This window comes from Mobula hypostoma, chromosome 8, assembly GCF_963921235.1.
Source record: "Mobula hypostoma chromosome 8, sMobHyp1.1, whole genome shotgun sequence".
NCBI lineage: Eukaryota > Metazoa > Chordata > Chondrichthyes > Myliobatiformes > Myliobatidae > Mobula > Mobula hypostoma.
In genome coordinates, this window is record NC_086104.1 from 86,795,286 (window position 1) to 86,807,409 (window position 12,124).

The 12,124-nt window shown below is 41.6% G+C and overlaps 1 protein-coding gene across 1 annotated transcript in view; it reads left to right on the plus strand.

The window, feature by feature from the left end:
* The window catches only part of crnkl1 (crooked neck pre-mRNA splicing factor 1), a 46,325-nt gene that overhangs the window by 27,781 nt on the left and 6,420 nt on the right, over positions 1 to 12,124 (plus strand). The window contains exons 9-11 of the mRNA XM_063056250.1: positions 383 to 442; positions 817 to 897; positions 11,605 to 11,844. Of these exons, the coding sequence (XP_062912320.1) occupies positions 383 to 442; positions 817 to 897; positions 11,605 to 11,844 (381 nt within the window). The remainder of the gene's footprint in view (positions 1 to 382; positions 443 to 816; positions 898 to 11,604; positions 11,845 to 12,124) is intronic.

Below are 12,124 nucleotides of genomic sequence, written 5' to 3' on the forward strand. Positions count from 1 at the left end.
TCTACACATAAGAATGGGTAGGTAATCTGCTTATCCTGTAATCTATTATAGAACTATTTTGCCTTGATGGAATAGAAATTCAGTGATTTCTTTCTGGTTTTTGTTTTAAGCCAAATGATTTTAAATTCACTTAATAGCTCTAGTGGCAGAACATAAATTGTTGGTAGCAGTGAATGTTGTTCCTTTTTGCAATAACTATAGAACTAATCCCATGTGATTTTTTTTTTAAAGAGAAAATACCCCAACCCAGTAGTTTTGGTTAAAATATCAATGTAGAATTAAGTTACATTTTTTACTGTTGTATTTTGTTTAGTCTGTGTATGTTTTATAATCATTGTACATTATTGAAAATTCTGTAACTTCACTATGCCTTCCTGAACAGGATCCAGAGAAGACGAGGCAAGTTTATCAAGCATGTTTGGAACTCATCCCCCATAAGAAGGTACATTTGTATCGTCCTGAACTTTTGAAAATATTTCTGATATCCGTACAGTTGATTTCTTCTCCATAATATCATGGAAACCCAAGAAAATACTTTATATCGCTGTGAATCTCAGAGCCTACATGTCTGTAGAATACTTCATTGATTTGATTCTTGAAGGTACCAGAAATAACTACAGTAACTACATTTGAACAGAAAAATAAGGAATAAAAAGTGGTCGGTGGATGTCTTTGTACATCATGAACTTTAGTTATTGAGGAACATAGTTGTCTCTGCAGCATAATATCGCTTGTTTCTGTTTTATTTGGAGCAACTAGGATCGTGTTCAATTAATTGATTGTTAGTTACTTTTTGATGATGGTATTTTATTCTAGTTTACATTCGCCAAATTCTGGCTGCTATATGCGCAATTTGAAGTTCGTCAGAAAAATCTAGCTCTTGCCAGACGGGCTTTGGTAAGTAAGCATATATATGTTTACTATTTTACAAAAAATATTCTACTGAGTATAACTGTTAAATAACACTTTTTAAATGTTGCATTACGCTTTTTTTCGAATTTCAGTTTAACAGTAACTAGGTTTAAAAGCAATTTGTAGATTTTCTTGGCAAAATTGCTTTTGTTGTCATTAGCTTTGTTATTGTATTGTTCCATAGGGCCTAAGCTCCCTGCATTGCCATAAGACATAGGAGCAGAATTAGGCTATTTTGCCCATCGAGTTTGCTCCGCCATTTCATCATGGCTGATCCAATTTTCCTCTCAGTCCCAATCTCCTTCCTCCTCCCCGTATCCCTTCATGCCCTGACCAGTCAAGAATCTATCAACCTCTGCCTTAAGTATACATAAAGACTTAGCCTTCACAGTTGCCTGTGACAAAGAATTCCACCAATTCACCACTTTACCACTTTCTTGCTTAAGAAATTCCTCCTCATCTCCGTTCTAAAATAATGCCCTTCTATTCTGAGGCTGTGTCTTCTGCCCTTAGACTCCCCCACCATAGGAAACATCCTCTCCACATCCACTCTATCAAGCCCTTTCACCATTCAATAGGCTTCAATTAGGCAACCCTTCATTCTTCTGAATTCCAATGAATACAGGCCTAGAGCCATCAGGTGCTCTTCATATGACAACCATTCAATCCTGGAACCATGAACCTCCTTTTAACCCTCTCCAGTTTCAGCACTTCCTTTCTAAGAGAAGGGGCCTAAATCTGCTCACATTACTGCAAGTGAAGCCTCACCAGTGCTTTATGAAGTCTCAACATTACATCCTTGCTGTTATTTTCCAGTCCTCTTGAAATGAATGTGAACATTGCATTTGCTTTCCTCACCACAAACTCAAGCTGCAAATTAACCTTGAGGAAATCCTGCATAAGGGCTCCCAAGCCCCTTTTGCACCTCAGATTTTTGTATTTTCTCTCCGTTTAGAAAATAGACAACTTTTTCATTTCTTCTATCAAATTGCATGACTATATACTTACCAACACTGTATTCCATCTGCCACTTCTTTGCCCATTTTCCTAATTTGTCTTAAGTACTTCTGTAGCCTCTGTACTTCCTCAAAACTACCTGCCTCTGCACCTATCTTCTTATTGTCTGCAAATTTAGCAATAAAGCCATCAATTCCATTATCCAAATCCTTGACATATAATGTAAAAAGGAATCGGTCCCAACACAAAACTCTTTGGAACATCACTAGTTACCCGCAGCCAGTCAGAAATTGTTCCCTTTATTCACGCTCTTTGCTTCCTGCCAATCAGCCACTGCTTTATCCATGCTAGAATCTTTCCTGTAATATCCGGGGTCGTTGCTTGTTAAGCAGCCTCCTGTGTGGTACCTAGTAAAAGGCCTTTTGAAAATACAAGTACACAACATGAACTAATTCTCCTTTGTCTATCCTTACTTGTGATTTCTTCAAAGAATTCCAATAGATTTGTCAGGCAAGATTCTCCCTTAAGGAAACCATGCTGACTATGGCCTATTTTATCATATGCCTGAGAACTCATCCTTAATAATTGACTCCAATGTCTTCCCAACCACTGAGGTCAGACTCTCCGCATCTTCTTTGCCCATTTTCCTAATTTGTCTTAAGTACATAAGACAAGTCTTAAGAATAAAGGCCTATAGTTTCCTTTCTTCTGCCTCGCTCCCTTCTTGAGAAGTGGAGTGACATTTGCAGTTTTCCGGTCTTCTGAAACCATTCCATAATCTAGTGATTCTGTAAAGATCATTTCTAGTGCCTCCATGATCTCTGCAGCCACCTCTTTCAGAATCCTGGGGCGGACACCAGCTGATCCAGGTGACTTATCTACCTTTAGTCCTTTCAGTTTCCCAAGAACCTTCTCTCTAGTTATGGTAACTCCACACACTTCATGACCCCTAACACCTGGAGCTTCTGCCATACCGCTAGTGCCTTCCACAGTGAAGAATGATGTAAAATACGTACATCAGTTCTTCCACTGTTTTGTTGTTTCCCCATTACTACCTCTCCAGCATCGTTTTCTAGCCATCTGATATCCACTCTCGCCTCTCTTTTACACTTTATGTATCTGAAGAAACTTTTGGTATCCTCTTTAATATTATTGGCTAGTTACTTTTGTATTCCATCTTTATCTTCTTAGTGACTTTTTTAGTTGCCTTCTGTTGGTTTTTAAAAGCTTCCCAATCTGCTGACTTCCCACTAATTTTTGTTCTATTATTTGTCCTCTCTTTGGCTTTGATTTCTCTGCTTAGCCATAGATGTGTCATCATTCCTTTACTTCTTCCTCTTTGGGATGTATATATCCTATTGCTTCCAGAAATTCCAGCCATTGCTGCTTTGCCGTCATACCTGCCAGTGTTCTTTTCCAATCAATACTGGCCAATTTCTCCCTCATGCCCCCCTAATTCCCTTTACTCCACTGTTATACTGGTACATCTAGCATTAGCTTCTCTTTCTCAAATTTCAGGATGAATTCAATTATATTATAATCACTTGCTCCTAAGGGTTCTTTTACCTTAAGGTCTCTAATCAATTCTGGTTCATTGCCCAACACCTAATCCAGAATAGTTGATCCCCTAGTAGTGTCAATCATGAGCTGCTTTTAAAAGCCGTCTCATCGGCACTCTAGAAATTCCCCCTCCTGGAATCCAGTACCAACCTGGTTTTCCCAATCTAGCGGCATATTGAAGTCTCCCCATTACTATTGTAGCATTGCCCTTTTGACATGCATCTTCTAACTTCCATTGTAATTTGTAGGCCACAGCCTTACTACTGTTTGGGGTCTGTATACAACTCCCATCAGGTTCTTTTTACCTTTACAGTTCCATAGTTCTATCCACAATAACTCAACACCTCCCAACCATATGTCATCTATTTGCAATGATTTGATCCCTTTTTTTTACCAACAGAGTAACACCACCTCCTCTGCCTTGCTACCTGTCCTTTTGATACAACATATATCCTTGGACGTTAAGCTCCCAGCTATAATCTTTCAGCCATGAGTCAGTGATGTCTACAACATCATACCTGCCAATCTGCAGCTATGCTGCAAGTTCATCTACCTTATTCCCTATACTGCGCACATTCAAGTACAACACCTTCAGTCCTGTATTCACCCTTTTCAATTTTGTCTGCCTTTTACATTGCAACTCATTCTGTTGACTGCTATTTTCCCCTATCAACAGCCTCTCCTCCCTAGACGTTGCGTGTTCGTTAACCAGCTACCTCATCTTATGATTATGAAGACACGTAGTCCTCTTTTATTGTTAGTTAGTAATGCATGCATTAAGAAATGATACATTATTTCCTCCGGTGTGATATCACAGAACACAGGACAAACCAAGACTGGAAAAACTGACAAAACCACATAATTATAACATATAGTTACAAACAGTGTAACAATACCATAACTTGATGAAGAAGTTCATGAGCACAGTAAAGTTCAAAGTTTCTCAAATGTCCCTCATCTCGCACAGACGGGAGAAGGAAGAAAAACTCTCCCTGCCATGCCGACCACAATCCGACTCTGAGTCATCCGAAAACTTCGAGCTCTGATCAGCTCTCCGACACCGAGTACTGAGCGCCATCTCTGTCTGAACGATTTGACCTCAAACTCGGTCACCAAAAGCAGGCAAGGCCAGGGATTTTAAGGCCTACCCTCTGGAAGATTCACAACCACACAGTAACGACAGCAGCGAACGGGCGTTTCAGAAATTTCTCCAGATGTTCCTCTGTGCTTTCACATCTGTCTCTATCAAATCAGAATTGTCCACGGCCTCTATTTAACGGATATAATATCATTTTCACCGGAGAGCTGCGCATGCGCGGCGCACTTCAGCACTATTATCTGCCTTTCCTACCATACTTCTTGCATTGAAATATATACAGCTTAGAACACTAGTCACACCATGCTCAACTTTATGATTCCTGACTTTGTCTGAGGTCTTGCCAACATCTGCCTCCATAACCTTTCCACTAACTGTTCTGGCATTCTGATTCCCATCCCCTGCAATTCTAGTTCAAGCCCCTCCATGTGACATTAGCTAACCTTTCCACTAGGACGTTAGTCCCCCTCCAGTTCAGGCGCAAACCATTGCTTCTGTACAGGTCTCACATTAAGAGAGCCCAATCATCCAAAAATCTTGTGCCCTTCCTCCCATACCAACTCTTTAGCCATGTGTTAAACTGTATAATCTTCTTAGTTCTGACCTCACTAGCACATGGCACATCCTGAGATCACAACCCTGGAGGTCCTGCCCTTCAACTTAGCACCCAACTCCATGAACTCTCTTTGCAAAACCTTGTCACTGTCCTACCCATGTCACCTACCTAGACCACAACTTCTGGCTGTTCACCCTCCTATTTAAGAATGCTGAGGACACAATCCAACATATCCCGGATTCTGGCACTCAGGATGCAACATACCATCTAGGAATCTCATTCTCGCCCACATAACCTCCTATCCGCTCCTCTAACGAACAAATCCCTATCACCACAGCATGCCTCTTTTGCCCTCTTTCGCTTTTGAATCACAGAGGTAGACTTGGTGCCAGAGACCTGACCATTGTGACTTTCCTCTGTTAGGTCATCCCCTTGTCAGTATCCAAAGTGATATACCTGTTGTTGAGGGGGATGGCCATGGGGGTACTCTGCACTGGCTCCTTAACCCCTTTCCCCTTCCAGACTGTCTCACTCACAAGGATGCATTTTGCAAGGGACGAAATTATTTCTGGGATTCAAGGTAGCAAATGTGACCCACTATTTAAGAGAAAACAGGGAGCAACTGACCTGCTGGCTTAATATCAGTAGTAGGAGAAATGCAGGAGTCCAAACTGAATGATATAATGACAAAATATCTTAAAAAGAATAATAGATAAAATGGAAATATGAAAAAAAAAATCATGTTGATTAAATTGCTGATGCTCTTAAAGAATGTGACTAGTAAGGGATCCTAGTGCTCTCCTTGTGTAAGAAAGGATATTGTCGCCACAGGTAATACAGCAGAGATTCACAATACTGATTATAGTGATAGTAGGTACACTGATGCGAGATTGATTAGACTTTGCCTATATTCTGTAGGGTTTAGAAGAATGAGAGGAAATCTCATTGAAATTTACAGCATTTTTTAAAGGATGGTAGGCTTTACAGTGGTGCTAGAAAGTTTGTGAACCCTGTAGAATTTTCTCTATTTCTGCATAAGTATTACCTAAAATGTGATCAAATCTTCACGCGTCCTAAAACTAGATAAAGAGAACCCAATTAAATAAATATCACAAAAACATTATATTTGTTCATTTATTTATTGAGAAAAATGACCCAATATTGCATGCGTTTGTTGAAAAAAGTATGTGAACGTTTACTTTCAGAAACTGGTGTGATCCCTTTGTACAGCAATAATTTCAGCCAAACAGTTCCAGTAACTGTTGTCAGTCCTGCACATCAGTTTGGAGGAATTTTAGGCCATTCCTCCTTACAAAACTGTTTGAACTTTGGGATGTTGGTGGACTGGCTTCTTTGCATGAACTGCTGCTTCAGGTCCTTCCACAACATTTCTATAGGATTAAGGTCAGGACTTTGACTCACACACAAATTTTCTTCTTTTCAAACCATTCTGTTATTGATTTACTCGTCCTTCAAATCATTCTCTTGTTGCATTATCCGACTTCTATTAAGCTTCAGGTGGTGAACTGCTACCCTGACGTTCTCCTGTAAAATGACTTGATACAATTTTGAAGTAATTGTTCCCTCAACGATTGCAAGCTGTCCAGGCCCTGAGGCAGCAAAGCAGCCCCTAATCATGATGCTCCCTCCACCATGTTTCACAGTTGGGATGAGGTTTTGGTGTTGGTGTAGCATGCCCTTTTTCCTCCAAACATAACAATGTGCATTTCTGCCAAAAAGGTCAACTTTGTCACAATCTATCCATAGAACATTGTCCCAGAAGCATGGTAGGACATCCAGGTGGTCTTTTACAAACTTGAGACGTGCAGCAATGTCTTTTGGAAAGCAGTGGTTTCCTGCATTCTTGTTCAGTGTTTTTCTTATAGTGGACACATGAACATAGACTTTAGCAAGACACTAGAGATTTCTGCAGGTCTTTTACTCTTACCCTTAGGTTCTTTTTCACCTCCTCCAGCATTGCACGTGGTGTGATCTTTGCAGGATGCCCACTCCTAGAGAGAGTAGCAACAGTACTGAGTTTCCTCCATCTGTAGACAATTTCTCTTACTGTGGACTGATAAACACTCAGGTCTTTAGAAATGCTTTTGTAGCCTTTTCCAGCTTCATGCATCTCTACAGTCCTTCTTGGGTCCTCTGAAAATTGTTTGATTGCGGCATGGTGCACATAAACAGATCTTTTTTGAGAAGAGCAGGCTCTGTCAGTAACCTGACTTTGTCTTTTTTATAAGGCAGGGCAACTCTACAATCCACACCTCCAATCTCATCTCATTGATTGGAACACCTGACTCCATATAGCATAACCCCAGAGGTTCACATAATTTTTCCAACAAATACGTGTAACAGTGAGTGCATCTGCTCTCAGGATGAGGCTTTTCATTCTAGAACGAGGGAGATGTCTTCATTTTTTAAAGAAAGGGGCTTCCCTTCCTCCACTATCAACTCTGCTCTTAAATGCATCTCCCCCATTTCACGTACATCTGCTCTCACTCCATCCTCCCACCACCCCACTAGGAATAGGGTTCCCCTGGTCCTCACCTACCACCCCACCAGCCTCCGGGTCCAACATATTATTCTCCGTAACTTCCGCCACCTCCAACGGGATCCCACCACTAAGCACATCTTTCTCTCCCCCCCCCCTCTGCATTCCGCAGGGATCGCTCCGTACACAACTCCCTTGTCCATTCGTCCCCCCCATCCCTCCCCACTGATCTCCCTCCTGGCACTTATCCGTGTAAGCGGAACAAGTGCTACACATGCCCTTACACTTCCTCCCTTACCACCATTCAGGGCCCCAAACAGTCCTTCCAGGTGAGGCATCACTTCACCTGTGAGTCGACTGGGGTGATATACTGCGACCGGTGCTCCCGATGTGGCCTTTTATTTATTAGTGAGACCCGACACAGACTGGGAGACCGCTTTGCTGAACATCTACGCTCTGTCCGCCAGAGAAAGCAGGATCTCCCAGTGGCCACACATTTTAATTCCACATCCCATTCCCATTCTGACATGTCTATCCACGGCCTCCTCTACTGTAAAGATGAAGCCACACTCAGGTTGGAGGAACAACACCTTATATTCCGTCTGGGTAGCCTCCAACCTGATGGCATGAACATTGACTTCTCTAACTTCCGCTAAGGCCCCACCTCCCCCTCGTACCCCATCTGTTACTCATTTTTATGCACACATTCTTTCTCTCACTCTCCTTTTTCTCCCTCTGTCCCTCTGAATATACCTCTTGCCCATCCTCTGGGTCACCCCCCCCCCCTGTCTTTCTTCCCGGACCTCCTGTCCCATGATCCTCTCGTATCCCCTTTTGCCTATCACCTGTCCAGCTCTTGGCTCTATCCCTCCCCCTCCTGTCTTCTCCTATCATTTTGCATCTCCCCCTCCGCCTCCAGCTTTCAAATCCCTCACTCACTCTTCCTTCAGTTAGTCCTGACGAAGGGTCTCGGCCTGAAACGTCGACTGCGCCTCTTCCTATAGATGCTGCTTGGCCTGCTGCGTTCACCAGCAACTTTGATGTATGTTGCTTGAATTTCCAGCATCTGCAGAATTCCTGTTGTTTACGTGTAACAGTGGATCATTTTTCTCAATAAATAAATGAACAAGTGTAATATGTTATTTAATTAGGTTCTCTCTATCTAGTTTTAGAACTTGTGCAAAGATCTGATCGCATTTTAGGTCGTATTTATGCAGAAACTGAGAAAATTCTACAGGGTTTGCAAACTTTCTAGCACCACTGTATATATGAAGATGTTCTGCTGGTTGAGGAGCCTGGAACCAGGGGTTCAGTAAAAAGATGGGGAAGGCTTTGCAGGACTGCGATAAACAGTAATCTCTTCACTCAGAGTGCAGTGAATCTTGGTACCTTGTACTCCCCCTCCCACACCAGCGGTGTGAGGAAGTTCAGTTGCTCATTCAAAATGCATTAGTGGATCTCAATGGATCTGGGAAAAGTGCTGGAAAATAGCACTGATTTTTTGAACAGCCATGATCTTGAGCAATGGCAGAGCAGGTTCAAATGGTCTATTCCTACTCCTCTTTCCCATTTTCTTTTGTTACATTGCCTATCTACGCACTGAAATACCCGGACACCTGGTATCACTGGATAGCATATAGTGGAAGAAACACAGGCTACTTTTTCCTTGATTAAGCTGGGCTCCTGAAGCAATTTGACTCAGTATTATTGCCACGCTGGTTAACTTGGTGTAGATAAGAAATGCATCACTAATGTTCCTTTGCTCTGTAAGGTTCAGCCCCTTAATGAGACAATGCTGCCTACTCATTTGGGAGTAAAATGCAACTTTCCACCATTGTCAAACATGTTCTTGGTAGAATGGAGCAAAACCAGAAAGTGCTGGTGTACATAGTTAAAGTTCAAGCATGCATGAGTACCCATCAATACAGCCAAACGAAACAGTGCTATTTTGAGGTCAAGGTGCAAAGCACAGTACCAACAGTAATTCACAGAACAAGACACACATTGCACATAGAGGATAGCAAGTACATATAAGGTATCAGTAAAATTGAATCACACAAAAAAGATATTGGACAAGAACTAGAGCCCATGAAAGAAACAACAGTCTGCAGTCGAGTGCAGTACGGTTTGTCTTCTGCTGAGTGAACACTGGGGGGCAGCACCGACTCCAGCTTGGATGCTACACCACACTGCCCCCAGCCCGGAGCCACTCTAAAGCCTCTCTCCTGGACAGCTGTAAACAGGTGATTCCGTGGCTTGAGGCCGAGTATTTGCTATGACTGAGGTCACGCAGCTTCCCTGCCATCCACCCCATAACATCTGATATTTTAAAAAAGTGATGAAAAATGATATACAACTTTTTATTAGAAATCTTTCTGTCCTAGGTATCACCTAAGGAGCTTTCAATATTTCTTGAATTTTCTTTTTGTTCCCATTGAAATGAAGGTCAACTTAACTCGCCTTATACCCATCATTGAAAAATACGGTGGAGAAACAGGCCCTTCAGCCCATCTAGTCTGTGCTGAATTATTATGCTGCCTAGTCCCATCAATCTTCACCTGACCCATAGACTTCCACACCCCTCCCATCCATGTACCGATCCAAATTTCTCTTAAATACTGAAATCCACCCCTCCACTGGCAACTCATTCCATACTCTCACAACCCTCTAAGTGAAGAACTTGTGTTCTCCTTAACATTTCACCTTTCACTCTTAACCCATGACCTCCAGCTCTGTTCTCACCTGATCTCAATGGAACAAGCCTATCTATACCCCATAATTTTGTATACTTCCAACAAATCTCTCCTCATTCTCCTACACTGCAGGGAATACCGTCTTGACTTAGTCAACCTTTCCCTATAACTTGGGTTCTCAAGTACTGGCAACATCCTTCTAAATTTTATCTGCACCCTTTCAATTTCATTGATATCTTTCCTGTAGGCAGGTGACCAAAACTGCACACAATACTCCAAATCAGGCCTCACCAATACATCTTCAACATAACATCACAACTCCTGTACTTAATACTTTGATTTATGAAGACCAATGTGCCAAAAGCTTTGTTTACAACACTATCTACCTATGACACCACTTTCAAGGAATTATGGATCTGTATTCCCAGATCCCACTGTTCTTTCGTATTCCTCAGTGCCCTAATACTCACCATGCAAATCCTTCCCTGGTTTGACCTCCTAAATGCAACACTTCACAGTTGTCTGCATTAAATTCCAACTGCAATTTTTAATCCCATTTTTCCAGCTGGTTCAGACCCCGCAGCAAGATTTGATAGCCTTCCTTGCTGTCCGCTATACCCCCAATCTTGGTGTCATCCACAAATTTGCTGATACAGTTTGCAACTTTATCATTGATATAGATGACAAACAACAACAGGATCAGCACCAATCCTTGTGGCACACCACAAGTCACTGGCCTCCAGTCAGAGACAACCGTTTAGTACCACTCTGGAACTTCTCCTGTGAAGCCAGTGTCTAATCCAATGTATTACTTCACCGTGAATGCCATGACTTAACCTTGACCAATCTCAAATGTGGAACCTTGTCACAGGTATTGTTAAAGTCCGTGTTGACGACATCCCATACTTTCCCTTAATCAATTTTTATGGTTACTTCATTGAAAAACTCTGTAAAATTGGTTAGACATAACCTACCAATGTTGACTATCCCTCACTAGTCCCCGCCTATGGAAATACTTATATTCCAGTCCCTTAGAATACCTTCCAATAACTTACCCACTACTGACGCCAGGCTTATGGCCTATAATTTTCCTGCTTATTCTTAGAGCCTTTCTTAAAAAACAGAACAACATTAGCTATCCTCCAATTCTCTGGCATCTCACCCATGGCTAAGTATGATTTAAATACCTCTGCCAGGGCTCCTGCAATTTCTGCATAAGTCTCCCACCACTTCAAAGCCATTTTATATTGTTTTTGAGAGGTTAGCACTGGAGTCAGCGGTGGCTTATTCATTAATATATGCCTTGAAGTTATCATTTGTGCTCTTTCAGGGGACTGGCATAGGAAAATGTCCAAAGAACAAACTATTCAAAGGGTACATTGAACTAGAGCTGCAGCTTCGTGAGTTTGACCGATGCAGGAAACTCTATGAGAAATACTTGGAATTTTCTCCAGAGAATTGTACTACTTGGATCAAGTTTGCAGAATTAGAGACCATCCTTGGTGATGTTGAGCGTGCTCGTGCAATCTATGAGCTGGCAATTGGCCAACCTCGACTCGATATGCCAGAGGTAAGAGATCTGATCAGTTTTGCATAATCAGTAGTAACTTTTACATACAATATGGTATAAAATATGCAGTGCATTTTATAAAGCTGGTTACATGAATCATCATATAGATTTTAAAGAGATGAACCTAGGAATCAAGTGGATTGCTTAGCAGTCATAATAAGTAATGATGTAATCCATCGTAACTATTACCTGAAGCATTGAATGACTTGATGGAAGTAGAGCAGAATGTTTTTTTTTCCTCTTATGTATAATATTTTGCTATATCTTTAAAGTGTAAATC